We start from the raw sequence: 26,756 nt of genomic DNA, 5'->3' as shown, positions 1-26,756 counted from the left end.
AGCATCTACTTCGAGCAGGAACATCACCAATAATGGTTAAGTTGGCAACTTGCTAAAATCATCGCAGTCGATGGATATTTTCATCACTTCAATGCATTTGCATGTTCATCCGCAACATCAATTACAAACAGCCATACAAAGTACAACAAAATGCAAGGATAAGATGAAAGTAAAAACTATGAAGCGTCATATATAGTAGCAAATATAAAATAACGATATTACCATCCGTGCCTTAATAATGATGATCAAATTTAAAAAATAAGCAATAGTATAACGTATTGCCATGAAATAATGATTCAGTAACATTGATCGATTATCACTGTCGTCGCGTATATTAGCTACAGTTTTTTACACTTGCATATATATATATATATATATAGCTGAAGGACCTACTTAGCATACAAATGTAGGTTCAAAAAATTAATATCTCGCGGAATAGAAGGTATACACACATCACACGAGCAGAAGATACAAGTATTGGGAATCAACACGGTCCATCTCGAGAAATAAATCACATAGGTCCTCCTAAGCCACTGCCACTTACACCATCCATAATGGCAAATCGCATGTCCTCTGTTGGTTTCCAATGCCGTTTCCTTTGATTGATGAACCAATTATTGATCTGCTTTTGATCAAGTCCGGTCATTTCTGATAGCTGCACTTTCTCTTCCTCCTAACAAATGATTAGTTTCAAGGCATTTATATAAGATTTGGCAATGTCTATTTAAATGGAAACTGTGCTTGATTGATTAATTGGCCACCAGGGCTCAGGGTAAGTTGCATGTGCAAATTTAAGTTAAGCACGCATGCTTAATTAGTAATTACCCAATTTCATCCTCATTTTCTGCAACTAACAAAAATGAAATTACCCATGCTCGCATATTAAATTCAGAAGTTCATACAAAACTTTGTAGAGTTCATCCTCTACTAGAAATATATAAAAAAGGGAAAAATATTCGTTTTTTGTCTCTATACTCTCATTCAAACATGGTTTTGATTCCCATACTTTTCAATTGATTTAGTTCTCCAACTTTAGAAAATATGTAAATTTAGTCCCTCTTCTTCTTAGAGGCTAAAATCCACCTCAAAAAGTTCAAGTTAAAACATGAAGAGGGACTGAATTCACGTATTTCCAAAAGTTGGAAGATTAAATTCATCACTTTGAAATTATCAGGATAAAGCCAAGTTTAACTAAAAAGTTTAAGTGGAAAGTATAAGGACTAAAACCACATTTTTTTCCTTTACAAAACAATAGGAATTCTCTAGGCATGTGGAACACAGTACAAATATGCAAGTTATGAATCCTCTAGTCATGGACTACCTTAAGAAGAAAATTACTATATCACTACAATATACAAATCGGCGACAAAATTCACCAAGTTACAATTTTTCTGCAATTAAGCAATTAGAATGTTTTGTGCAGGGTTAACATAACACACAACTTGACCATAATTACAAACTATGGATTTCAAATCATTGCTGATGGACATACATTATTCAAGGTGGCTTTATATTGGCAATTTGGCATATTTCATCAAATCAGATCACATACTACTGTTAATGAGCAATACACAATATAACGTAAGCTATATTGCTATATATATACTTCATGATATTAATTTCAATTACCGTAGGATAAGGCCACCTATAGTGTGTGTTCCACCAGTCCATGAGTATCATCCTTGCATCCTTTGGTAGCTTACCTTTTTTCCTTTTCTTTAGAAATTCCTTTCTCAAGCTGCTAAGATAACCACCATACTTACGAAGAAGCATTTCTTTAAGCTCTTGATCACCTGGACGTGGGCCAGAAGATTCGTCACCATCAACTGCTTCCACCTTCTCCCAACTTAATTCATCCTCTGATATTCCTGCAGCCTCATCTGACAAAAATGCAAAAAAGAGAATAAAAATGTCTCACAAATAACTGAATAAGAATTCCAGGACACAATGATTAACTTTTCCGTTTAAGAGATAATGAATGGCTGACCAAACTCCGTGTTAATTTAAAATTACTTTATCAAAAGAATAATAAAATGGAAAACCAAGGGACTAAAGCACAGGAAACATGCATAGAAAACGTTAGTAATTTCAGCCCTTGTCAAAAAACAATAATTTTTTTTCTTATGGCTTGGCCGGTATCCTCCTTTGAGGACAATCTTGTTCGAGTCATGATTGAACACAAGATGTGGACACCAGGCCACTCTTGGGGAGTCAAAAAGCAATACATGCTAAGGTGATTTAGTTTAAGAGTGCTAGCAACACTCTTTCATGCACTAAAATTTATTGGATATTAAAACAATGTGAATCATACTCATGAATCTCACTCATGATTTAATAGTTTTTAATAAATTTTAACCTAGAAGAGAGAATATGTTAGAGATAGTGTTGCTAGCACTCATCTTAAAGAGAAATGCTAGTAACACACTCTAGTTTTTTTTAGGGAGGCTGGCTTAATTGAATGGAAATTAAAGTCGATTGCATGTTTCGTAATGGTCAACTTGGCATTGACCCAAGTAGCAGTTTAGTAGTGCAGAGGAAGAACATTGAAGGTGAAAGGCAAAGCTTGCACTGAAAACTTGAAGATGATATTAAAAATTGACTATAATCATTGAGTGGCAGTACACGAAATTATACACCAATTATTACAAGCCAAAGTCTCTGAACATTTTTTGTTGCTTCTTTTTCATCATTTCATGATATTGGATCAAAATGGTCCCCCACTTCAATATTTTCAATTCGAGATTGACTCTTCTCATTTATAGCAAAAGATCCAACATGACACTTTTGCTTTCACGTACGAAAAGCGAAATGCTGATGGCCTCTATCATAAATACACACTACTCTATACAAACTTCACCTTAGATTTTCAGGTAACTATGCCAAAATATTGCACCGCGCAAAAACTTAAAACGTTTCCATTTCATAACATATGTCAGGACTACCGAGACCATCAAACAACTTCTATTTTCCACAAATTCAATATTGAAATTGAAAAGAAAATGCAGCTTTGACATGGACAGGAAACTTAATAGAGCAAGAGTATATCCTCCTACAAATTTACATAATAATTTGTGAACAAAGTATTAAGAAGAAAAAGTAAATACATCCAATGTTTTACAAAACTTAAAACGTTTTCATCATTTTCTCTAGCAACAAGTCAGAAGATTAGTACAGGAATGTAGAATTATTCAAGATACTATTATCACCTCAATATATATAATTCACATGTTATTGCACAACTAATTAATGATTTAAAAGCTAGGATGAAGCAAAGATACTTGTAATTGTTAGCAACTGGGCAAGGGATTATTATGAGATTTATAAATTCCTGATATACTACTGTATAGAACAATTAAAACCACATAATAATCTATAAACATGAAAATCTATTCAAACCTAACAGCATCATCATTGCAATTTGCAAGTAACAAAATAACAATCTATATATTTCTTCCCTATCTAATGTTGAAATACATACACACAATCAAATACTAGGGCCACCTCCGTGAATTTAATCAAGAGGGTAGTACATTAAAAACTACTAGTAAATATATGTTAGAGACTTTGACAATCACAAGACTTTATACTGAATCCAGATAATCACAAGACTTTACTGAATCCAGGCTACTAACAAAAGCAAGATAGAGACTGACACTTTGAACATTATTAGACTATTAAAAGTTATGAAGACATCAATGTACCTCATTATTATTATTATTATTATTATTATTATTATTATACATTCATGCACTCCTTTTATGTTCTATAATCATTTTTATCGCATTTTCTTCTAACTTTTTTTTTCACATCACATCTATCACTTTTTCTCTTTATCATTTTCTTCCTTTCATCCCAATTAAGCACCAAAAGTTTTTCCATTCTATTTTTTTTTTTTGAGTGTGCAATTGCATGTATGTACATATTTAGTTAGTAGTAGTAAGTTGGTCATTTAGACACACACGCACACTCCACACATGACCAATACACTAGGCTGGAAAAAAAAAAAAAGAAAAAGCACACTGCCGTAAATTAACTATAATTTTTTTTTGGAACGTGTATTGGGAGAATCCAACTTAACAGAAGTCAGATGGTCGTAATGTGGGCGTCATTGTAAATATTTAAAATTCATTAAAATAAGAGAAAATCCGTTTCCATCTTCAACGTACAAAAGAGGGCAATTCGTTCGTCCTCACCTAAAAACAAAAAACAAATACAATAACAATATAACAAAGAAGAAAAAAATCATCTCCAGATCCTTTAGGCACAGCACACACCATTTTTACACTATGAGTCGAAACATGAAGCTGGTTTACGAAATTAAGTCTTTTTTACCTGAGCGGTTGTTATTCAGTGGCATTGTTTGCGTTCCCTTACAAAGATTGCTGAGTTGTGATTCGATACTGCACAAAAACAAGGTCGCTTCGTTGAATGGCTTCGACAACTCCTGCTTGTATCTATGAAGAACTTCGCAGTATGATTCCTATATAACATGCATCACAACAACAATTAAAATCTTCATTTCGAATCTGTACGTACAACTCTATAAATCTTATTTAATTTAAGCAAAATAGTTTCATATTAAGAAAAAAAAAACAAGAACAATACCATGAACTCGTCAAGCTCAGGATCATTTCCTATCTCTCGAAGAGCATCGGTTGGGTGGCTTTCACGGGCTATTTCTTCAAGAAGTGAAGCCAGTTCTGGCGGTGCTCCAACCTTCCAATAATTAAAAAACGCAACTACAATTTTATTATTAATATCCATGGGAGTATTAATTAACATACTAGACATATAGAGATGGAGCTAGCATAAATAGAAGAGAAGAAGGCCAATTATTAATTGAAAAACAAAACATAATATTATGTCGGCGGGTGAAGGGAGGAAGGGATAGGCATTCAAATCCAGCTAACAAAAGCTCACAACTAACATTTCTCAATAAAAAAAAAAATTAACATGTCAATGGGTGTGGCATAACCGTAACCTTTCGGCATTCTATGTAAGCGGATACTAGATTTGGATAGAGAGGATGAGTGGCGATCTGGGTCTTGATGAACCGATCCGACATATCCGAACTTTCGGGTTCTTCCAGCTGAAAGAAGTTGTTAGCAACCAGTCCAAGATTCAATTCAGAAGCGGAAGCTGCAATGGCAGAATTAACGTTGACGTTGACCTCCCTAACAACATCACCCCCGGGACATGACAGAAGAGGGTTCATCTTGTAAATATCTTCCATCCCTAGCTACCTATATATATATGCTCTCCACTGCAACAAAAAAAAAAAAAACTCTTCTGCTAAGTCAAGCAAGCAGGTCTAATATTTACTCTCTCATATGTATATATATATCTCCAATTTGCACAAACCCACATGTATGTTGTGGAAAACAGAAAGAAAGAAAGAAGAAAAAATGATCTAGCATACATAGAGTGCAAACCATGCAGGTTTATTTTGAGGAATCCAACAAAAGTGAAGAAAAATTGGTGTAAGAAGGTTGTTGATGAAGGAGTGAGAAGGGTTAATGAAAAGAAGGATGAGGAAGAGGGGGGGGGGGGGGGGGGAGAGAGAAAGTTGGGTTATTAGTCACGGCACCTGGAAAGGGACTAGACCTTGTTTTTTCTTTTCCAATAAAACCTGGGGAAAAGGAAGAAAGAAAGGAAAGAAGACAGAGGGAACAGTGAAAGAGAGTTGTGTTGTGTGCGTGTAAATGAGAAATGAAATGAATCTAATCTGAATCTGGCAAGTGCTCTCTGAAGATGAGAGGACCGTAACAGTAGAAAGGATTTGACAAGGTTAAGGTGTGTTGCTGCAATGCATAATAGCCATGTAGGTCATGTATAGGCCGTATTTGTAGACGTCAGTCACTGATTTTCACCTCGACTTGACATTTCTCCACGTGGCTAATTTTCATTGGTGACTCTAATATGTGGGTCCTACTAACTGCGTGCGCATCACCATGCCAAGCTATCCTCAATAACTATTCTAACCATGTAGTACTAACTACTATTATTAGTACTCGATAAGGGTGATTTTCTTCACGAAAACCGTCTTAAACACACAACTAATCTACATACCATACGTGAATACCCATGGTTTATGTTAAGCTCTTACTATGGCCCTCTTTGGCATCGCAGAAATACCAAGATTAGAAGTAACATGACTTGTTTAGTTTACTGGTGCTGTGTAATTGATAGATGGCTGAAATCTAAATCTTACACGTATTAATAGAGGTTCGTGTGTTTGAGGAAAATTTTGTTTTGGAAAAGAAAAATATTCACTTAAGTGATTTCTTATATTTTTATATTTTTTAAGAATTAATTTTATGACTTTTGATTATAAAAGTATCTTATTTTTAAAATAATTAATAAAAAAAGGATGAAGCTTATTATTATTTTTTTACTTGTTTGAAAAAAATTATAAAAAAACTTAATATATCAAATTCTTTTTTGGTTTTAATTTACTTACTATTTCCGATCTTTTCATATAAATTTTCAGAACATTAGTTAGTAAAATTTTGATGATATTTACATTTTTTTACCGATTTTTTCATGATAAAAAAAATCTCGGATTATCTCTTTACAGCTGGGAACTTGCCCTAAGTAATTACCTTTTTCAATTTTAATTAACCATCAATTTAAATTTCTCTCCTGTAAATTTTATAAGCTACGCTTGTATTTGCATAATTGTATTGGATAACATATATTCATCTAATATAAACTTGGCCCAATCGAAGCAAAACATTGTATGGTATAATAAAAGATTTAATTGATCGAAGTAAATAAATGTATACAATGAAATTATAGGAAATTCAATTCTAATTAACGAATAATATATACATTTATTCACTTTAAAGAATAATATTAAAATAAATTAAAACAAAATATAGATTAAAACACACAAAAATCAACTAATCAAGATCTTTTCTTGTTAATCAAAATTCACAAATGAAACAAATATCATCAATGGGTTGGAAACTAAATTTTACAAAACTTGATAAAAACATTTAAACAAAAAACTTCATCGACCTCAACCCGTGCATTTTTGCAGAATTGTTGTGTGGAGGAGGAGAAGGCTGATTAACCATAGTAGGACACTATTATAAAGAAATTATCAAAATAGGGTCCTTCAAAACATATTTTTAGCATAAGACTGTTTTAACCTAGTCAGTTAATCGTTAGTAAAAGTGGCAAATTTAATGCCACCTGTAATTTAAAAAAAATAGTGACTTAACTCCCAATTGGTATGTATGTGAAACTTTGAAGAATGAAATCATCACAAATTATCAATGTGATTCACAAGTACCATGTGGCATACTAGGTGGAAGAGACTTTTAGGATGATATAACATGACCATTTTATATTTATTTTTTAAAAAATTATTAAATAACATTATTCAATTCATTTTAATGATCCCTATTTCATTAATTGATCATTATTAAGTGAAACATTTATTCTATTTGATAATAATATTAATTTAAATGATGTATGAGTTTAAAAAATTAATAATTAAAAAATAATTCAAGATTGAATTGATGACATTTTAAATTGATTCAAAAAAATTATATTATATGATATTCAATTTTTTATATATTATAATTATGGTAATTTGAAAGAAAAAAATAATTATGGTAATTTTTTTTATTAATTATCATTATTTTCTATAATTTACATGTATAATTAATTTATGGATTATACATTCCTTTTTTTCGCGAGGTACAAATTTTGTGTGACATTTTAGGGTTCTGCATACATTCTATTATTTATCAATATTTAATATAATTATTCTATTAGTATTTAATCTAATGAAATTCTATATTATTATTTTAAAAAATTGATACATTTTTCTAACATAAGTATATAATTATTCTGTATAAAAAAATTCTAATTTGATATATTTTTTCTAACATAAGTATATAATTATTTTTGTATACAAAATTTTCTATTTTAAATTTTTTATATATAACTATTCCGGCACACAAAATTTTCTAATTTGATACTTTTTTATTTTGAAAATATATTTTTAAAATTTTAACAACTTTAACTTATGTAATGTAATTCAGGTCCAAAAAAACTACGTATTTTAATTAATATATTATTATTTAAAAATTAAATAAACATTGATTTTAATAAATTTACAAATTATTACTTATATTATTAATACTTAAATAAAATAAATAAATAAATTAAACTACATTATACATATAATATATCCAAATGATTCTATTAAATTTTATGATTGTTGTTAAATATTTTCATATATACGATAACTTAAACATATTTAATTAATTGATTTAATTTAAAAAACGTATAAAAAAATAATTTTTTGGCACGTGGAAATATGTCACTTTTTTATGAAGATTAGTCATCCAAAAAAATCACTAGATATTTTGTATACAAAATAAAAAATAAACTAAGTCAATATTTTTTAAAAGAAAATAAAAAAGAAACATACAAAACTTAAGTAAGAAAATCTTAAAAAACACTTCCAATAATAATAATTTTTCGTGTGCATGTAAATATTTATTAACATATTTACTAAAAAAAACATTTATTAAAAATTTAAATTAAATATATTAAAAATTTAAAATAATATAAAAAATTATTCTTAATAAATTTAATACCTATGCAACACACAAGATATTAAACTAGTTATTTTTTTAAATAAATAACATGTACAAATCATCATTCCTATTAGCAAAATCTAAAAAACAAAATGCTTCTTGTCCATGTGGTCATGTGTCTCGCATGTCTAACATGTGGCATCGATGAGTCAAAAAATTATTTCCATAGCTTATAAATTTTACTTACATCTCTGCTCCTTCCCGTCACCTCTCCCCCTTTTTATATTCAATATCTTCTCGTTGTGTTTTTGTTACATCGTTGGTTAGTTAATTTTGTTTTATTTACCTTTATAAATTGTTATTTATATATTATGCATTTAAGCTAGCTAGTTAAATAATCAAATTCCCTTTGTTCATTATATATTTATTATGTATTTATGTTTATTAATTTGTGTGTGTGTTTGTAGTTTTTTTGAATAATTGTATATATGGTATGTTGTTAATTTATTTTTATAATTTTAATCATGTTAGTTTGAATAATTATTTATATTTTATAATTTTTATTATTTATAAATTATTTTGTTCTTAATATATTTCTGAATTTATTATTTATATGTTTTAATAATTATTCTAATTTTTACTTGTATTCATTAATACACCATATAACCAATGAACTCGACTAGTGGTGATCATTAGTTTCCTACAATCAGCATGACACTTGGAGGATTAGTTAGTTAGTGTAACCTTCTCAAGATTGAATGTGTATATATAAACTTAAAGAAAACACAATAAGATATGTTTTAATCATTCTATACAAATACATAAACATCTCAGATCCAACTGACTTTTTGTCGAATTCATTTTTGCAGGTACTTTCCTTGAAATTGGGTTAGGAGATCGAAGATTCCACTGAGACGAGAAATGAAAGGAGAAAGGTAAATAATTCGTCGAAACTCGAGCACAACTCACTCGGAACTCGATCGCACCTCACCATAACTCACTCAACCGAAACTCACTCGGAACAATTAATATATTTGTTATTTGTTTATTATGCAGTTATATGCTAGAAAAAAATTAACTTATTTTGTTTCATACACGTGCTTATTATGCATTTATGTTAATCAAATTATTTATTATTTATATTTATAGTTATAGTTATAGTTATGTATATTTATTGTATGATTGTTGTGAAATTATAGTGTTATGATTATGGTGCTTACTTATTATGGCAATATTTATCATTTATTTATGCTTGTAACTTTTATTTGTTTGTTAGGATATTGTTATTTATTATGTTGTGTTTATTCCCTTATCAATAATTTATTATGGTCATTTTTGTAGAGTATTATTTACATTTATCGGTGAAAATGGCATCCTCGCCTCCTTCTGGCTCACGTAACATTCATTCTAAACCAATAGAAGATTTGTCATGGATACAAAAGAAAGATGTGTGTCCAACATATTTGAAACAATGAGTTAGGTAAAAAATTATACGTGAGGCAAGCCTTCCCAACACATAATGGTCATGATGAGCAAATTCCTTGAGCCATTACATGGTACCTAGACGATACTTTTTTTTGGGGTTGCAGAAATGGGATTTATAAAAGTCAATGTTAGAACGGTAAGTACATTGGTGAAGTAATAAAGACCTAAAATTCACTCTCCACATTTGGAGTGTACAATCAGACGTTGCAATATTAATGGAATTCCCTGTGGATGGATCACCTTTTATAGGGACCACAAAGTGTGATTGGGGAAATCTATGGAAGAGTTGTTTGGAGTTAAAATGACAAATCTTGAAGGAGTTCTCCATTTGTAGGGTAATTGTTGAAATTGCTTACTATATCACGAATGCAATACACATGATACACGTGTGGGGGGTTGTGAGTCAAGTTCTTCCTTTTCCATGCTAGATTTTATGCTGTAATGGCGATAAAAAAAGAGACATATACCTTATATATTTGTCACATTTAAACTTAGATACGCTAGGAACCATGACCAAGTGTCGGGTATCTCTCCATGAACAACAACAAATGCAAGAGGGAGAATACTACTATTTTCATCTTACGTGATAGCAATTAATAGAATACCCTGATACTTCCCATGTAAGTGTGTGCCATCAATTTGGATTATTGGATTGCAATATTGCGAAGCATTGCAATTAATCCAATTTTAACAAATGGTTATTGGACCATCTGGGCCTCCTTTGCTAGACATAAATACCAAGTATACATTAATAATCAAATTAAAATATGATATCAAACTTGAACTGCATTGTCAACATAAATACCAATTATATATCAGTCAACATAAATACCAATTATATATCAAGAGAATCTAAGTCAATTGATTATGTTGTAAATTTGTTGGTATCTATTTTATTCTTAAAAAAATAATAAAGTACACATGTGCAAAGGAATTTGAAATCTAATTTGTTATGATCTTCTGTAACGATGGATTTAAATATGTGTTGTCCACCATATTGAGTCATCAAATTTTCTCTGAGGTTTCAACATCCCAAAGAATCACTAAATCATTTATTTATACCTATGATTTTAAAAGGGGTTCAAGAATATATAAAAATAGGCCATACAACAACGAGTTCACCTCAACAACCACAACACTTTCCACGGCTAAGTTGTAAGATTCTTAGTCAAAGTAAAAATAGAAGATAATGTCAATGAATCTATAATAATTCACACACATTTATTCAACCAATTAAACTATACTCCTTAATTTAGTAAAAGTGTCTTGATGAAAGTTGTAAATAAATCTGTTCTTGAAATTTTAACACCAATTCTATGTTATTTCAAATTTTACAACTCAAAATGTACTTAAAACATTGTACCTACTTTGCCACACCTAATTAAAGGATTTCACAATTTTTTTCATTTTAAGAAAAATATCCTAATTTGAATTTTACGAAATAAAACACATATGACATTATAATCATAAGTAAAAACAATTATTTTCCCCGATCCCCACCCCAAAATATATATATACTTCTCCTCTTTATATATATATATAATAGTCGCACTAAGTTTAAATCTAAGATCTCAATTCTAAATCCCACCACTAGACCCATCCTAGTGGCTTAATTTATACTGTTATTATATGCATATGTATTTGATCAAACTGATCGCTACCATAAATTTCTGACTTTGCCTAATTGCCTGATTGCCTCCATACTATTAAATTAAAAGTTGAAACATAACCATAACCGTGAATGAAAGATGCTTCTCAGTAAATCAAATTAAATATCCTGTTTTTTTCTTCCTAAACTGGAAATCAATTCTATCTCTATAAACATTGATTCCATTTTTTATCCAATGTTAGGTTTACTAGAGCCACTTTCTTTTCTCCTCTTTCGCCTAAAAAAACATTACTTAATATTTTGTTCGGGGAGGGGTAGGTCCCGCTAATTATGCAAGTCTTATTATATGATACACAATCATTATGAAAGAAAAATGTATATTTTTTCATCTAAGAGAACACACGAAACTTTCCCTCCACCTTTGCTCAACATATAAAGGGTAAAAAGGCTGAGTGTAAAAGAATATATATATTTTCAGCAGGTAGCACAGTTTGCTTATAATTTGGTGATATCTTAAAAAGGGCTAAAAGGTAATCAGGGCAAATCTTTGACTGAAAAGGATACTCATCCTTTTTACATGGTGCATTGTTGAGCCAGAAAAATAAAAATAAACACAACGCATTTGATTTTTACCATAATTTGGTATTTTGCATAACAAGTTGTAATGTCTTTTTTTTTTTCTTTACAAAAGATTTAGGAAAGAAGATGGTGTCTCAATTCAAAACAAGAAAAATCTCTAGACTTAAACTAATGCTGACAGAGATATTTATAATTATCTTACCCAAAAAAATGAGTAAAGATTCAAACTTGTGATATATAATATGTGAGACTTTATCTTATTTCACTGAATAACCCTTGGTTAATTGTAATGTCTTTGAACTTGACAACTGAATGAAATGATTCCAAAGTTAATTGTATGCTTTAGGAGGTGGATGCATATATTCAGAAAAGCTTAGACACGAGCACAACACTCATTATGATTTCTCAGAATATAAAAGATATTGTGGCACAAAGATTCTGAAGAGGTGTTTGATAAAATTAAAGGTAAGAAGGGAACGACAAAGAGTTCCCCACTTTTTGGGATACAGACCATAGAGTCATGCAAGTCTTAATACTTCTGGCCATTTTCCACCGCAACCTCTCCTTTCTAAAGGCACGTTGTACTGAACTGGGCCCGATTAGTCCAGGAGAAAATAAATTTATTTTACTTTTTTTTTTCCTTAAATTATAACTTGGTTGATCTGGCTAGCTAATAGGTTTAATTGCACCAACTTTATTTTTTGAAAATTAGAATCACATCAGGATCCAAAGAAATAAAGTAGAATCATTATGTTTTGAATTAGATTTAAGTTGTAAGAGAGGTTGGTTAGGCTCTGTCTAAGGTGACGTATTATTTTTAGTTTTATATTTTTTTAAATTAAGTTATATTCTTTATATTAATATGGGGTGTTTGGATATATATATTACATGGTGTTTTCTTTTCTGTTTAAACTCATGCACAATCTCTACGATTTGTTGAAAAATTGATTCATGAAATTAATTTCATCTAGATTTTTTTTAATATTGTTGCTATTTTACTCATGAACAACCTCCAAATTTGTTTCGACAAAAAAAGTTTAGACCAAAATACCTCGAAATTTATGTATGCATAGTTAATAGTAACTATATAAAGATTTGTAATTTCTAACAAATTTTAATCAATAATAAATAAAATGTTTAAAAATATGCTAGAGAATGTGTTGTACCAGTATTTCTCTTTTAGAATGATATTCTAAAAACACACTTTCTAAGACATTTTTTATTTTTAATTGAAATTAATTAAAAACTACTTACAAAATTACGAGTAAAATTTATACAATAATAGGTAAGATTAAAAAAAATTGCAATTTCTAATTTTTTAAACTAATAATAAAAAAAATCAAAAAGCGTATTACTTACTTTTGTCTGTTTTATACATCCGTGGTCTTCCCAATCCTAACTTTATTATCATCAGGGTCACGACAAGTTCCAAAAGTTAAGTTGATCAAAATATCGAACTAATATTTGGCTTTATTAAAAAATGTTCTTAGGAAAGATAAAGGTTCAAAATTCGGGAGGGCCTGTTTATATCTTTTTATGCCAAATTAAAAAAAAAAAGTGTGAAGATATTAAAAATGATGGATTTTGATAAGAGAGTAAAAATAATTTTTTAAATGATGAAATCTCCTGTATTATTTTTTACCCATTTTTACTTCTTTTTTATCTCTCTTTTTTTCTCTTTAACCAAACACATTTAATTTTTACTCTATTTATCACCTATTTTTATTTGCCTTTCTTATTTTCATCCATCTTATTTTTCTCTTTTGCACTAAACAAGGCATAAGGACATATTCGGTTAAATGTTCAAACAATATATTTGGGTGCTAAACATACATTCACATAGTGAACTATGTTTCATAACATATTTAGTACTAAGCCTTCAAAAAGTATGTTTATTTATTAAAAATTTATCCGAAAACTCAATTTTGTAAAAGTAAGACTTGAGTTGTTTTTTTTCTTTAAAAAATAGTTTTGGATTATTTTTACAAACTTAAATTCAATTCAAATTTAAGGTTATAAATTTTAATTCAAACATCCACGATTAAAATTTAATGGAACGAAATTTCTGGAAAAAGTAACTTTTATTTTCACTTCTACTTAAAGCTTTACGACACCGATTCTTATGCCATTGGTAACACTTCACCAACGATCACTGTCTTCTTTCCCCCCTCTTATATTCTTCCAAAGAGTTCATAAAAATATCAATTCCATTAAAAGCAGAGAGAATTATGCACCTAAAAACTAAAAAGTATGCACCTAACATTAAACGTGCTTTGATTTCCATGCAAATCTAGTAGGTTCCCTTCAGACAAAATCACGTTTGATGTTCATAAGATCAAGATGGAAGATGTGACTCCTTCCAAATATAAATTTAAGACTTAAGAGAGGAGTTAAATAATTTTCACATGAAAAGGTTTATATCATATTATAAAATTAATTTTGAGCATAGAATTGATTCTATTTTACAGTATTGAAATAAAATTGTTTAAAAATTGAAATAGCTTAAATAATTTTTTAATATAAAAAAATTATATATTGAAAGTGTAATTTTTTTTAGAAAATCATTTAATTAAAATTTATCATGTATGATAAGTTTATAGACTTTTAAAATAATTATTTTAAAATAATTTAAATGATGATTTATGACAAGATAATAATATAAAACTATTTTATTTTATTAGTGCATAAATATTAATATATATATTAAATAAATAAATAAAATGGTACACTTTCTTACTTGCCAGCTCTTGGAACACAAAAGACATGGTGGGAAGCCAAGTGAAGGTGTGGAAGTGAGACAAGTGAACAAGTGATGGAGGAGGAACAGTTTACAGAAATAAGAAGCCCCATTCATGGAGATGGACCTGACAGCTTTTCAATCATTTGTTTTGGGTTGGCATCCCTCGTTGATGATGTCTACTGGGTAGGTCCCTTCCACCATAAACTCTTCTTCTTTTTAATTTTGTGTTCATGCTTTACCGTTCATCAATATATTCTCCCTTTTCTCTTTGTTGGTATGCATTTTCGTTATTTTTTAGTATTTTATAATTATAATTACTTCGCTCCTTATCCAAGATCTCCCTCTTGGAATCACAACTTTCTCATCCATTGTCGTTTTGGCTTTTATCCCATATCGGATATGGAATCAATAATTCCATGAATGGAATGATATAACATGACAAATCAAAAATAATAATTTAATTGCTATGTAGGGTCAATTAAGAAAAACTTTATTCAATAAAAAGTTGATATACCATTCAAATGTTTATTAACAAATGAATTGTTAAATATAAAAACAACAATATCTAAACCCACCATTCAATGTTGCATGACCAAAGTTTAAGAAAACCCATCACATTGACTCATCTCATATCACTCATCTTAGTTCACGGGTACTACTGTTATGTTTTAAATAGTCATTTACGAAGTTAAAAAAATATAGGCTATGTGCTCCTATTGACATTTGACAATAATTAGTTACACACTAGTTACACACTGCTTGAGTCAACATTTAAGGTCAGCTTACTTTAAAAAAGTTAGATAAAATTAATAATTGATAGAAATAGTTTTAAACCATTAAACATAAGTACTGATAAAAAAATATTCATTAAACATAAGTAGTGATATGGTGAAAATAAAGTATACAAGTCTGATTTGTAAAATAAGTTCAGCTCAAACCCAAAATCTAAAGAAGACAACTCTAATTTTTCCTCTAAATTTTTTGGATAAAAATAGATTGTCCTGAACAATAGAACATTTTTCGGGGCACGGGTAGCAATACTTGGTGACTGCAAAAGATTATTCCTAGATAAAACTAGTTGTGAGTAGACGAGGCTCCTCCAAAACCTTGATTTATTTCACTATTTTTTGTTGGTTCAATTACAATTCATTTACTAGGAAACGGTCATTCTTTAACCGTGATTTGGGGTTCTCTCCAGTTAAGAAATAACTACAAAAAATTCCAGAGAAAACTCAGTTTAATCCTTTCAAATTGCAGAATATAATCTTTCAAAAACTTTAATCACCACTAAAATAGTTTTTCAAATCTATAATAACAAAGACTTGAGGAATTAATTCAGTATAAAGTAAATGTTTGTAAAACTAAATAACAGAATTTTCAAAGAACTAATTTAATGTCAAATTTCAAAAGACCAATATCATACATGTAGTTTTAAAATCCAAATTGAAAATTGTTTTAACTATAAAATAAAAATTGAACTTTATACTTCCAAAGTGGACCTGATCCTAATCCCCTTTATGTATGCATTGTGGCAGATTTTGACTTGGGCAACACGTGCAACCAATAATAACCCTCCACGAACAGGTAGTGCCCACCAGAGTGTGGCAGTGCCAGTGCCATTATACACTGGATTTTCACAAAATAGCAAATTGCCAGTGCAATTGACTCCAAAACAGTGTGTAGGGAAGGCATGCAGCACTGGCCCCCACTTTAAACAGTTCCAGGCTCTGTATACCATAAAGTCTTGAACAGTTCAGTAGAGAAATTGTCATTCTACAATTATATATATCACTGATCACTGAAGTCAAAGTACTGGAACTACCTACTAGTCCTTACAAGGATATAGACCCTAGAAACTCATGTCTGGAAAGAACATTTAACATTAGAACTATACATAGCAGAAAGATGTAAGCATGAAACCACCTAATCTAACACCCAGCAGCCTTGAGGAAATTGTCAAAGGGGCTAGCAGGAGGCAGCTTCATGGGGTCCCTTGGCAATTGGGCATGCCCACCACCATTTGTCACCTACAAAAATAGTATAAATATAACAATGTCAGCATTTTTTTTATTATCAGCAAATATCAATTTGTTAGTTTTATTAGAAATGTCAACTGAGGGAATTCGAACCCGTGACCTCTCCCCCTCTTTTCCCTGAGTCAACCTTATATCTCCATTATAATGCCAGCAATGTATTTAAAGAGTTGGATTTATTTTAGAACAGACCTCGGTAAATTCTGAAGAGTCTTGCTAACTAGAGTCCTTAAAACATGGTTAAGAAATCAATAAATAGAAAGTTTTTATTGAAAATTGTATAGGATTGCATTGGAAATTATGGTAGTGTACTGAGACATTTCTCAATAATAATAATAAAAAATCACTTTTGATTCCTTTAGGACACTTCTGTTTCTAAAATAACTGCAATAATGACAAATAAGGGCACATCAAACCTTCTCAGATGCTGAGTTCCTAATATCAGCAATTGCCAAAAACGATTTATCATCAGGTGTTTGGCTGTAATGATTCTCAAAGGCCAGCCAATTTGAAAGCTTTTTCCTTACACATGTACCGAGTGATTCACACTGGCTAGCCATGGTGTTGTATGGAAGGGGCGAAGTGGAGATAGCTGTCCCTGCCACTTGACCAGCTACCTCTAATGCCTACAAACAGTGTATAGGCCGTTGAGCTTGTAGAACAGTAATCATGAATAACAATGAAACGTATGCATTTTGCATTCCAACACCATTTACATTGCTTGGAAAAATAGGCATGAAAGAAAGACTATGGGAAATTAGCTTTAAGCATTTCACTTAAACTGGCCTCATCCCAAACATACACTATTAGTGTGTTTGGACAACACACATAATTGATTCTTCACTACAAAAATGATGGTGAAAACCATGAAAAATTGTTGTTTCACCTTCACCATGAAAAGTTAATTGACTTTTTTAATTATGAATTTATTTCAAACATACTATATGTTTGGTTCACAAGGGAAAGTAGAAGAAAAGAAAATGAAAGGAAAGAAAATATTTCCCCCTTATTTGATGGGATAGAAAATGAGAGGAAAGAAAACAGTATATTTGTAAAATGATACAAACACCCTTAAATAAATATGCAAACATTATATGGTACCATCAATGATATATTTGTCTTTTTAATTCAAAATGCTTGCCCCTCTCTCCTTTCATCCAAATTGGGGAGAAAGGCAGGATTACACAAACGCCTTATCATACACACATGCAAGACAGAGAATGTACCGATTCCATAAGTTGTCCAATGCTGATAACATGAGGTGCGGAAGGGGATAGAGGCATCTTTGGAATAAATCGAGAAAGGTCAGAGACAGATGCTTCACTGATTGTGTCATCTTCACCTGCTGAATTTGAGGGATCAACCTGATTATATGAAAGCATGCAGTTGTCAAGAATCAAAATATACATTACAAATTATGCGTAAAAATCACGTCATTTTATACCATCAAAATCAGTACAGAATTCCTCTAACAGACATTTAAGAGTAGCGTAGTATCAGAACAGATCGGTTACTCACACCAGACATTGGCAATGATGCAAACACATCATTCAGATCAGGAATCTGATATATTTTGCAGGCAAAGGACAACATGCCAGCAGACAATACATAGACAGACCTCTGACAAGCCGGGGACAATATTCCTGCCAGAGTGAATACAACAACTTTACATCCTTTTTTTTCCCCTTAAAACTTATAATTCCTTTAAAGATAATGTATATGTCATACCATTGCTTTGGTCCAACAACATAGTCCAGAGAGACAGAGGAAGCTGGAAGAAGCGGATCACCAGGCTATCTCTGTCTTTCAGGTTCTGCAACATCGAATTTTGAGAATTTTTAACAATCAGAGTAAAAATTATTGAAGTATTATAACTGAAAGTGCAGTCAAGATTGTGATTATATTCAGTTTACTATGAAAATGAGAATCCAATAGCTGCTGAGAATAAAAGCATAGATATTCATCTATAAGGTAGGGCAATCAGTCAGTGTGAATACAAGACAAATGGAACCAGACTAAATTTGAAGAGAAAATAATTTAAGATGACAAGTTCAACAAATTTGTATAGTTTGCTAACTTGCTTATGACAAAATTGTTTGACAAAGTCAAAGTCACTGATAATTCAGTAAATCTTAATGTCACTAAACTTCTGTTTCTCTATAGTGAAGATAAACTTTTACTGGGAACTCAAGATACAACATTACAAACACTCAATTTACCATGCATGATCTATCCAGAAGCAGAAATACAATAAAGATGAAACTACTGGGATACAAAAATGACAGAGACAGGAAGTAGTACAAATACATATCAAGTACAACCTTTATGCGTAAGACAGTTAGTGTCAATATGAATGAATGAGCTATAGCTTCAATATTTGAAGGTAAATTATCAGGAAGATTGGCTTGAATCCAAAAGGCAGAAAGCAGCTGGGCCATTTGATCTTCAGTTAGTTTCATAACATATGGTTCCTGAGAGCACATTCAATACCAAAACTAAGTAAATAACATTTTAGTAAGAATAACTACAATTAGCAAAACATATATTGACTGAAATCAAATCAATTACTTACTGTGTCAGTCAAACTTGGTTATCCTGTAGCCTTATCAATGATAGAAGTGAGTTTGTAAAAGTTAGGGGAATTCTTTAAGCCACAGCCCTGCTTCCAGTCTTCTGCCACAATATCCCTTTCTTGATCATGAACAATATTCCCATGATTTTCTGCCTTGGTGTTTCTGTTTCTGCAGAGCTTTTCAAGTAAAGCTGTAATTGAAGCAGATGCAGACACAGATGCAGCATGAGAATGCCTTTTGTTGTGTTGACCTAGATATCTGCACCGCAGAGAGGAAATCTCATTCGTATGGAAGGAACTTGGAAAAAGAAGAATGGAAAATATAAGGTGTGCTCCGATGCGAGCCTCCACATCTGAATGCAACATTACTTTTAGGAGTTGCACAAGAAGAGCTTCAGGAAATCCCTACACGAAAGCATAAATAAAATGATCAAATGGATGTATTCAGTATTCCAATATTCCCAAAAGAATCAAATGGAAAAACAGTTCATCTGTTCAAATTTCAAAGTTATGTTCAAGACAATGCCTCTCCTCATCCTCCCTAACATGTAAAACTTTTAGTATAGACAAAACATTAAGTTTCTTAAATCCTTGTCATCAAATTCCCAAATCAAATGAAGACATGTTGATGTTCTACCCAACATTAAATAGCCTCCATTAAGGGTTACAAAAAAAATCCATGTGTCATCTATGATTTTAGAAACTAGACTAACAAAAGAAAAAGTAGTAAATTATTTGCACTCACAAAATTCACTAATCACCTAACGGTAAATGATATGTCCCCACATTGAGTAAATAAGGAAGTTCAATGTGGTACTTAAGCCATGAAACAGTGAAACTCTAGGTTAGATTTTGGACTAAGCCCTCTTTGTGAGCTTAAGTCATAACAATAAACCCGCATGATTAATTAGGGTGTGTCACTACCGGAGAACCTAATTTCACTTTCTTCCGTTTATTTTATCTTCATTTTCTTGCTGTAGGGAGGAGAACAGAGGTTAAAAGGATCCACTATATACAAGAATATAGTTGCTTTTATATTAAAACTTTGCTACCTGGCTAAGAAATGTATATGGTCATCCATGAATAATTGCATATACACAACCACTTTTGGCTTATCCTAGTCATAAACCATCATAAGTTGTCTGATTAAAGTTAGAGTTTTCTACTGCTTAGAAGGTCCAGAAAGACTTAGTGGTTATATATAATCCACATGCAATGGTGGTGGTAACCAAATTCAATGGGTTAACCTTTTCTTTTTCCTGCTGGAAAGGTATTATACATGTTGTATCTTCATCCCTTTCTTCTCTAACCAGCTCATGCTCTCTAAATTAGAGACCCCTATTCCTCCTACCTACTCATCTTTCCTCTTTCTTCTACCTTTATGTGTTTATCTTCTGAGACCTTTAAACTTTCAAGACATTTCAAAAGGCATGGCCAACAGAAACACTTAGAATTTACTATTATAAAAAATACGCACCATCCTTATTTGTTGATGAAAGGCACATTACAATCACATCAAATCTTGGTACCTTGGTCAAATGCTCCAAATAACTGACAACCAGATCCATGTCCTCACTGCCAAAAGAGCAAATTCACTATCATGATTAAAGCTCAAACAATAAAATGATATTTACTTTTGGAGATGACTACTTACGTGAAAAGAGATGCAAGACACTTGATGATCTCAATTAGTATGGTAGAAGACAAGGCATTTTTGAATATTTTCGGCAATTCATAGGGAGATATAGCCTAACATACAAAAAAGAAAAGCTGTTCATTATAACATGAAGCAGAGCACCGAACACCAGAAATTTAAGCATAAAATGGCATCTCTTGCTCTAATCAATACCAAATATGCTAGAAATTGACAATATAATCAAATTAAAAATGAACCGAAAAAAGTTGTACACCTTTAATAGACGAGCCTGCAGAGCAAGATCACCTGAAAATGCTCTCCAGGAGACCTCAAACTGATAAGCTGTAGTTGGAGGTGTTACGTTTTTGGCAGCTTCAGACATGGCTCTAGAAGCAGCGCGAGAAGCAAGCTGTTGAACAGAAGCTTTCATTTCTGGCTTGGTAATTCTGTGATTTCTCTGATAAAAAAAAAGAGAGAGATCAAAATCATGTAAAATGGGAATGCAAATGGGAATATGCAGTTATGCACAATTACTGACATGAAAAATTGCAGAACTACAATAGAAAAAAGTAAGTATACCTGCAAAAAATTTGTAGAGGTAAAACCAAAATATCAATTGAAAGTATACAATGCTTAAATATATCATTTAAAAGCCCCAAAACCCTAAATTTTATTTTATTTCTACTACTTACTGAGAATAAAAAAAATAGTAAAAATACAGAGATGTTTTTAACAAAGCTCCAAAAGAACGTAATGTGGATAATTCATATTTAAATAAGAACTCATGAAGAACATAAAAAATACTTCTGCATTTTTTAAGATACGAAAAAAAAATTGCTTCTAACAGGACTAAAATATGCACTGGAACCAGATTACTTCACAAAGAGGGAAGGATTTCAAGATATTTAACCTGCTCCAAACTGTTGCTTGCACTCAAACCTCCCTTAGAACCATCATCTCCTTGTGATTGAGGCCAGCTTCTGGCTTTTATTTCTCTGCTATCAACATCCTCTGTTAAGAGTGATTCTTTAACAAGTATTTGCCGTTTATTATCCTTTCAAAAACATAGCCAAACTTTAGGGTGGACTACATTTACATGAAAAACACCAAACAAACTAGCATTCAATACCCTCAACCATAAACATAACGATATATCTTGAAATGTGATATTAATTAAAACTCTACTTCTTTGTACCTTTTTATGATGATGAACTTCAGCTAGTCCAGACTTTTGAGTACTATGTGAAATGGGGTGGATGCTGTCTCCATTAACTTTTTCCTCTGACTTTCCCACTTTTTGAGTTCCCTGTACAGTGCTTCTCAGAACCCCTGATGCTTTCTGAAGAATATCCTGGACAACAGAGATTTTAAAAAAGAAAGAAAAACATTAATCTACGCAACAGAGAACCTGGGGGGAAAAGTAGACACAAAACCATAATAGTTAATAAATGGCATAGTGTTGCAAAGCTTGGTCAAGAAATAAATGGAATTGTCTCTCATCTATACTCTCTCTATATAACTAATTCCCCTCGCTACCTTCATGTTTCCATCCTAGTTACAATAATGCTCTAGTTGTCTTAGGTCTACAGGTACAAACTGGTAAGGTCTTCTACTCCTTGGACCCATCCAAAAAGAGTTTTAATCCTGCAGGTCTATCAATACAAATATCTGGTACCGACCACATTAACTGGCAATAACATTTGCTCACAAACATCAGACTTCAAAATTTACCACCATCAATGGTTTGTCAGTCAAGGAAAACAGTTATATCAATGCTCTTAGATTTTCAAGCAGCAATATTTTCTTTTCGGTAAGACTCATCCTCAACATTCTTATCATTTTCAGTTGTTGAATATATATTCCCAAATCGCTACTGTGAAGCATATTATCCCTTCATCTCATCTCTAAAGTCTTGCTAACAAAGTAACATCATAGTTCTTTACTCTGTCCTGATTTTACTAAATCAAAGGCCCTAACATTCTAGAACCTTACTTCAAGCCATCAATTCATTTGGTTTTATGCTACATCTACCACTATTTAATCTACTTTGCTAGTTTGTTTTAGGTGCCAGTATGTAAATTGGTTATTGGTTATGTACCATAAGTTCAAACCTAATAATTCCATGCAACCTGATATAGGCACTCCTTAGTGTATTGTTCATGAAAAATAGTAAGTTATTAAAATTATGCCTTTTTGTGATAGTTATATAGCAACACTGGAAATATTGATGTGCTTACTTTCTCATAGAAAGACTTAGCATCAGCATACTGTTTCTTGATTTCTTGATTGTTTGGTTCCAACCTCAAGGCAAATTCAGCATCTGCGATTTAAGCAAATGAGAGAGTCAACAAATCAGAATGTTTTTATATTAGGATAATTGACAAGTATATTGCTTGGATATTAACACACCGTCCATTGATTCTTTAATTTTTCCAAGTTCTTTTCTAGCTGTTGCTCTTCGTGAGTATGCTTTTATGTAACGATCATCAAGATTTAAGGCCTCTGTGCAGTCATCCTCAGCCTCTTGGAATCTAGTGACACAAAATAGGTGAGGAAAAAAACAACTACAGAACACAACTACAGCAACCTGTACTGATGAAGGGCCCTTCAGCGACCCACACAGAACACAACTACAGCAACGGAGACGAAGTGGGAAGTGACGACTTTACAAAACAACTTTCGCGAGTTGCGATTGATGAGTATGGGCCAGCCCATGAGCCCAAACTTTTTAGTGGTAAACGGTAGTGGGCTAACCCTTGGTGAGACCCAAGTAGCAAATGAAAAAAATAATGGAGGGCTCAGAGAGAGTCAAAGTGTCACCACTGAGTACTCCGAACTGGTCTCTGCAAAGCCTTATACAGGGCTTGTTCTCTTAATGGCCGAAACTAACGCCGGCAGCGGCAGTTAACGGAAGAACGTGACGGTGCTCACCCTCGTAAGTCACTATTAGCATCTTGGGGTTATCTTGCGCACGGTATGGATGTGTTTTGCGAATTGTGATTGACATGTTTGCCTTATACAGGGCTTGTTCTCTGTTTTTATTGAAACCACTTTATGAATGAATCTCCCACTTCTATAGCTATCCTTCTGCTGAACCGCGAAGTGCTCTTCCAACCTAACTTTGAAATCCTAAATCCTAAACTAAAAATGCCTCCACAGATTCCAAAGCCAACCAAACCAAGGAATTGCGGCCCTCCGTTTACCACCCCCAAACCCACCAACAAGTTCTACTTCTTCTACGGCCACCGCAACCCCTCCCAGAACCGCCCCACCGTCCGCGGCGGCCTCTTCTCCAACCGACAAACCCTAAACCCTAACCCTTCCCAACCCAAACCCACCACCAAACCCTTCAACATCAAAAACTGGGACCCTCACTTCCTCTCCAACCCAAACTCAAACCCCTCCCCATCAACCCTCTCCTCCGCCTCCCTACGCCTCTCCCCGATCGCGCGCTTCATCGTCGATGCCTTCCGCAGAAACGACAACAAGTGGTGCCCCAACGTCGCCGCCGAACTCAGCAAGCTCCGCAGGATAACCCCCAATCTGGTCGCCGAGGTTCTCAAAGTTCAAACAAATCACACCCTCGCTTCCAAATTCTTCCACTGGGCCGGCAGCCAGAGAGGCTACCATCACAATTTCGCTTCCTACAATGCCCTCGCCTACTGCCTGAACCGCCACCACCAGTTCCGCGCCGCGGACCAGCTCCCGGAGCTCATGGAGTCCCAGGGCAAGCCCCCCAGCGAGAAGCAGTTCGAGATTTTGATTCGTATGCATAGTGATGCCAATAGAGGGCTTAGAGTTTATCATGTGTATGAGAAGATGAGGAACAAGTTTGGGGTGAAGCCGAGGGTGTTTTTGTATAACAGGGTTATGGATGCGTTGGTTAGGACGGGTCATTTGGACTTGGCGTTGTCAGTTTATGATGATCTTAAGGAGGATGGGCTGGTTGAGGAGAGTGTGACCTTCATGGTGCTGGTGAAGGGGCTGTGTAAGTGTGGGAGGATTGATGAGATGCTGGAGGTTTTGGGGAGGATGAGGGAGAGGTTGTGTAAGCCGGATGTGTTTGCATACACGGCGCTGGTGAAGATTCTGGTGCCTGCAGGGAATCTGGATGCGTGTTTGAGGGTTTGGGAGGAGATGAAGAGGGACCGGGTGGAGCCGGATGTGAAGGCATATGCTACCATGATTGTGGGGCTGGCAAAAGGGGGGAGGGTTCAGGAGGGGTATGAGTTGTTCAGGGAGATGAAGGGGAAGGGTTGTTTGGTGGATAGGGTGATATATGGAGCACTGGTTGAGGCGTTTGTGGCTGAGGGTAAGGTTGAATTGGCTTTTGATTTGTTGAAGGATTTGGTGAGCTCCGGGTATAGGGCTGATTTGGGAATTTATATTTGCCTTATTGAAGGTTTGTGCAATTTGAATAGGGTGCAGAAGGCATACAAGCTTTTCCAATTGACTGTTCGGGAGGGCCTTGAGCCAGACTTCTTAACGGTGAAACCGTTGTTGGTTGCATATGCTGAAGCGAATAGAATGGAAGAATTTTGCAAGTTGCTTGAGCAGATGCAGAAGTTGGGTTTTCCTGTTATTGCTGATCTCTCCAAATTCTTCTCTGTTTTGGTGGAGAAGAAGGGACCGATAATGGCATTAGAGACATTTGGCCAATTGAAAGAAAAGGGTCATGTTAGTGTTGAAATATATAATATTTTTATGGATTCTCTTCACAAGATTGGTGAGGTGAAGAAAGCGTTATCACTATTTGATGAAATGAAAGGCTTAAGCTTGAAACCTGACTCGTTTACGTATTGTACTGCGATTCTGTGCCTTGTTGACCTTGGGGAAATTAAAGAGGCATGTGCATGTCATAATAGGATCATTGAGATGTCTTGCATTCCTTCAGTTGCAGCTTATAGTAGCCTCACTAAAGGGCTTTGCCAAATTGGAGAGATTGACGAAGCCATGTTGCTTGTTCGCGATTGCTTGGGCAATGTTAGTGATGGACCATTGGAGTTTAAGTATAGTCTTACCATCATTCATGCATGTAAATCAAATGTTGCTGAGAAGGTGATTGATGTATTAAATGAGATGATAGAACAAGGTTGCTCTCTAGACAATGTCATTTATTGTTCAATCATCTCTGGCATGTGTAAGCATGGAACAATTGAAGAGGCCAGGAAGGTTTTCTCAAACTTGAGGGAGCGCAACTTCTTGACAGAATCCAACACAATTGTGTATGATGAATTACTAATTGATCATATGAAGAAAAAGACAGCTGACTTGGTGCTATCAAGTTTGAAGTTCTTTGGTCTAGAATCTAAATTAAAAGCAAAGGGCTGTAAGCTGTTGCCAAGTTGAAAATAATTTTGGGAGGGAGGGGGACTGATTGTTCTCATTTTTGTTCAACATGTTGAATACAGAATAGCATATGGAAGGATCAACCATTGTTTTTATCTGGTTCTGGATTATCTTCCTTCTGATATCTCACATGTTTAATTTTGTGGCTGTGAACACAAGTATCTTACCAAGAATTAGACACATGTTAAATATTGGACT

General features: G+C 32.9%; 5 protein-coding genes across 6 annotated transcripts; 2 read left to right on the top strand and 3 right to left on the bottom strand.

The window, feature by feature from the left end:
• Positions 1-250: 250 nt before the first annotated feature.
• On the bottom strand, positions 251-5,798 carry LOC114402384 (homeobox protein knotted-1-like 1). 2 transcript variants are annotated; one of them, XM_028364928.1, is made up of 6 exons: positions 5,420-5,798; positions 4,982-5,263; positions 4,606-4,716; positions 4,333-4,480; positions 1,630-1,880; positions 251-673 (listed from the first exon to the last, which is right to left on the bottom strand). In XM_028364928.1, the coding sequence occupies exons 2-6, from the start codon at positions 5,231-5,233 to the stop codon at positions 512-514; spliced, it is 924 nt and encodes a 307-aa protein (XP_028220729.1). In that variant the 5' UTR covers positions 5,234-5,263; positions 5,420-5,798; the 3' UTR covers positions 251-511. The 2 variants fall into 2 exon arrangements, with proteins under 2 accessions (XP_028220729.1, XP_028220730.1); XM_028364929.1 differs by having other exon boundaries at positions 5,588-5,798.
• Positions 5,799-15,006: 9,208 nt separating this feature from the next.
• Positions 15,007-16,736, top strand: LOC114401506. Its single transcript, XM_028364027.1, has 2 exons — positions 15,007-15,151; positions 16,504-16,736. Exons 1-2 carry the CDS (start codon positions 15,041-15,043, stop codon positions 16,714-16,716), a joined length of 324 nt encoding a protein of 107 aa, XP_028219828.1. The 5' UTR covers positions 15,007-15,040; the 3' UTR covers positions 16,717-16,736.
• Positions 16,343-19,939, bottom strand: LOC114402074. The gene is made up of 7 exons (XM_028364612.1): positions 19,604-19,939; positions 19,323-19,472; positions 18,730-18,814; positions 18,520-18,644; positions 18,228-18,365; positions 17,418-17,627; positions 16,343-16,995 (listed from the first exon to the last, which is right to left on the bottom strand). Exons 1-7 carry the CDS (start codon positions 19,937-19,939, stop codon positions 16,897-16,899), a joined length of 1,143 nt encoding a protein of 380 aa, XP_028220413.1. The 3' UTR covers positions 16,343-16,896.
• On the bottom strand, positions 19,856-24,216 carry LOC114402073 (RNA polymerase II-associated protein 3-like). The gene is made up of 9 exons (XM_028364611.1): positions 24,100-24,216; positions 23,619-23,814; positions 23,447-23,529; positions 22,405-22,560; positions 22,120-22,263; positions 21,484-21,666; positions 21,228-21,322; positions 21,051-21,148; positions 19,856-19,978 (listed from the first exon to the last, which is right to left on the bottom strand). Exons 1-9 carry the CDS (start codon positions 24,214-24,216, stop codon positions 19,968-19,970), a joined length of 1,083 nt encoding a protein of 360 aa, XP_028220412.1. The 3' UTR covers positions 19,856-19,967.
• LOC114401504 (pentatricopeptide repeat-containing protein At4g20740-like) lies at positions 24,036-26,653 on the top strand. Its single transcript, XM_028364024.1, has 2 exons — positions 24,036-24,144; positions 24,232-26,653. The coding sequence occupies exon 2, from the start codon at positions 24,264-24,266 to the stop codon at positions 26,556-26,558; it is 2,295 nt and encodes a 764-aa protein (XP_028219825.1). The 5' UTR covers positions 24,036-24,144; positions 24,232-24,263; the 3' UTR covers positions 26,559-26,653.
• The last annotated feature ends 103 nt before the right edge of the window (positions 26,654-26,756 follow it).

The sequence above is a fragment of the Glycine soja genome, chromosome 20 (genome assembly GCF_004193775.1).
Source record: "Glycine soja cultivar W05 chromosome 20, ASM419377v2, whole genome shotgun sequence".
NCBI classification, from domain to species: Eukaryota; Viridiplantae; Streptophyta; class Magnoliopsida; order Fabales; family Fabaceae; genus Glycine; species Glycine soja.
The sequence above is the reverse complement of the archived record's forward strand: the minus strand, read 5'-3'. Positions and strand labels throughout refer to the sequence as shown.

Excerpts from the sequence above, each read along its gene's own strand:
- LOC114402073 (XM_028364611.1), bottom strand. The coding sequence starts at position 24,216 with ATGTCAATCACAATTCGCAAAACACATCCATACCGTGCGCAAGATAAC. Across the intron at positions 21,323-21,483 it reads TGCAGGCTCGTCTATTAAAG|GCTATATCTCCCTATGAATT; the intron begins GTGTACAACTTT and ends TTTGTATGTTAG. Across the intron at positions 21,149-21,227 it reads TGTCTTGCATCTCTTTTCAC|TGAGGACATGGATCTGGTTG; the intron begins GTAAGTAGTCAT and ends CTCTTTTGGCAG.
- LOC114401506 (XM_028364027.1), top strand. The coding sequence starts at position 15,041 with ATGGAGGAGGAACAGTTTACAGAAATAAGAAGCCCCATTCATGGAGAT. Across the intron at positions 15,152-16,503 it reads TCGTTGATGATGTCTACTGG|ATTTTGACTTGGGCAACACG; the intron begins GTAGGTCCCTTC and ends GCATTGTGGCAG.
- LOC114402384 (XM_028364928.1), bottom strand. The coding sequence starts at position 5,233 with ATGGAAGATATTTACAAGATGAACCCTCTTCTGTCATGTCCCGGGGGT. Across the intron at positions 4,481-4,605 it reads CTGAGCTTGACGAGTTCATG|GAATCATACTGCGAAGTTCT; the intron begins GTATTGTTCTTG and ends CATGTTATATAG. Across the intron at positions 1,881-4,332 it reads ACTGAATAACAACCGCTCAG|ATGAGGCTGCAGGAATATCA; the intron begins GTAAAAAAGACT and ends CATTTTTGTCAG.
- LOC114402074 (XM_028364612.1), bottom strand. The coding sequence starts at position 19,939 with ATGTTGCATTCAGATGTGGAGGCTCGCATCGGAGCACACCTTATATTT. Across the intron at positions 17,628-18,227 it reads TTGGACAACTTATGGAATCG|GCATTAGAGGTAGCTGGTCA; the intron begins GTACATTCTCTG and ends CACTGTTTGTAG. Across the intron at positions 16,996-17,417 it reads GGAACTCAGCATCTGAGAAG|GTGACAAATGGTGGTGGGCA; the intron begins GTTTGATGTGCC and ends CTATTTTTGTAG.
- LOC114401504 (XM_028364024.1), top strand. The coding sequence starts at position 24,264 with ATGAATGAATCTCCCACTTCTATAGCTATCCTTCTGCTGAACCGCGAA.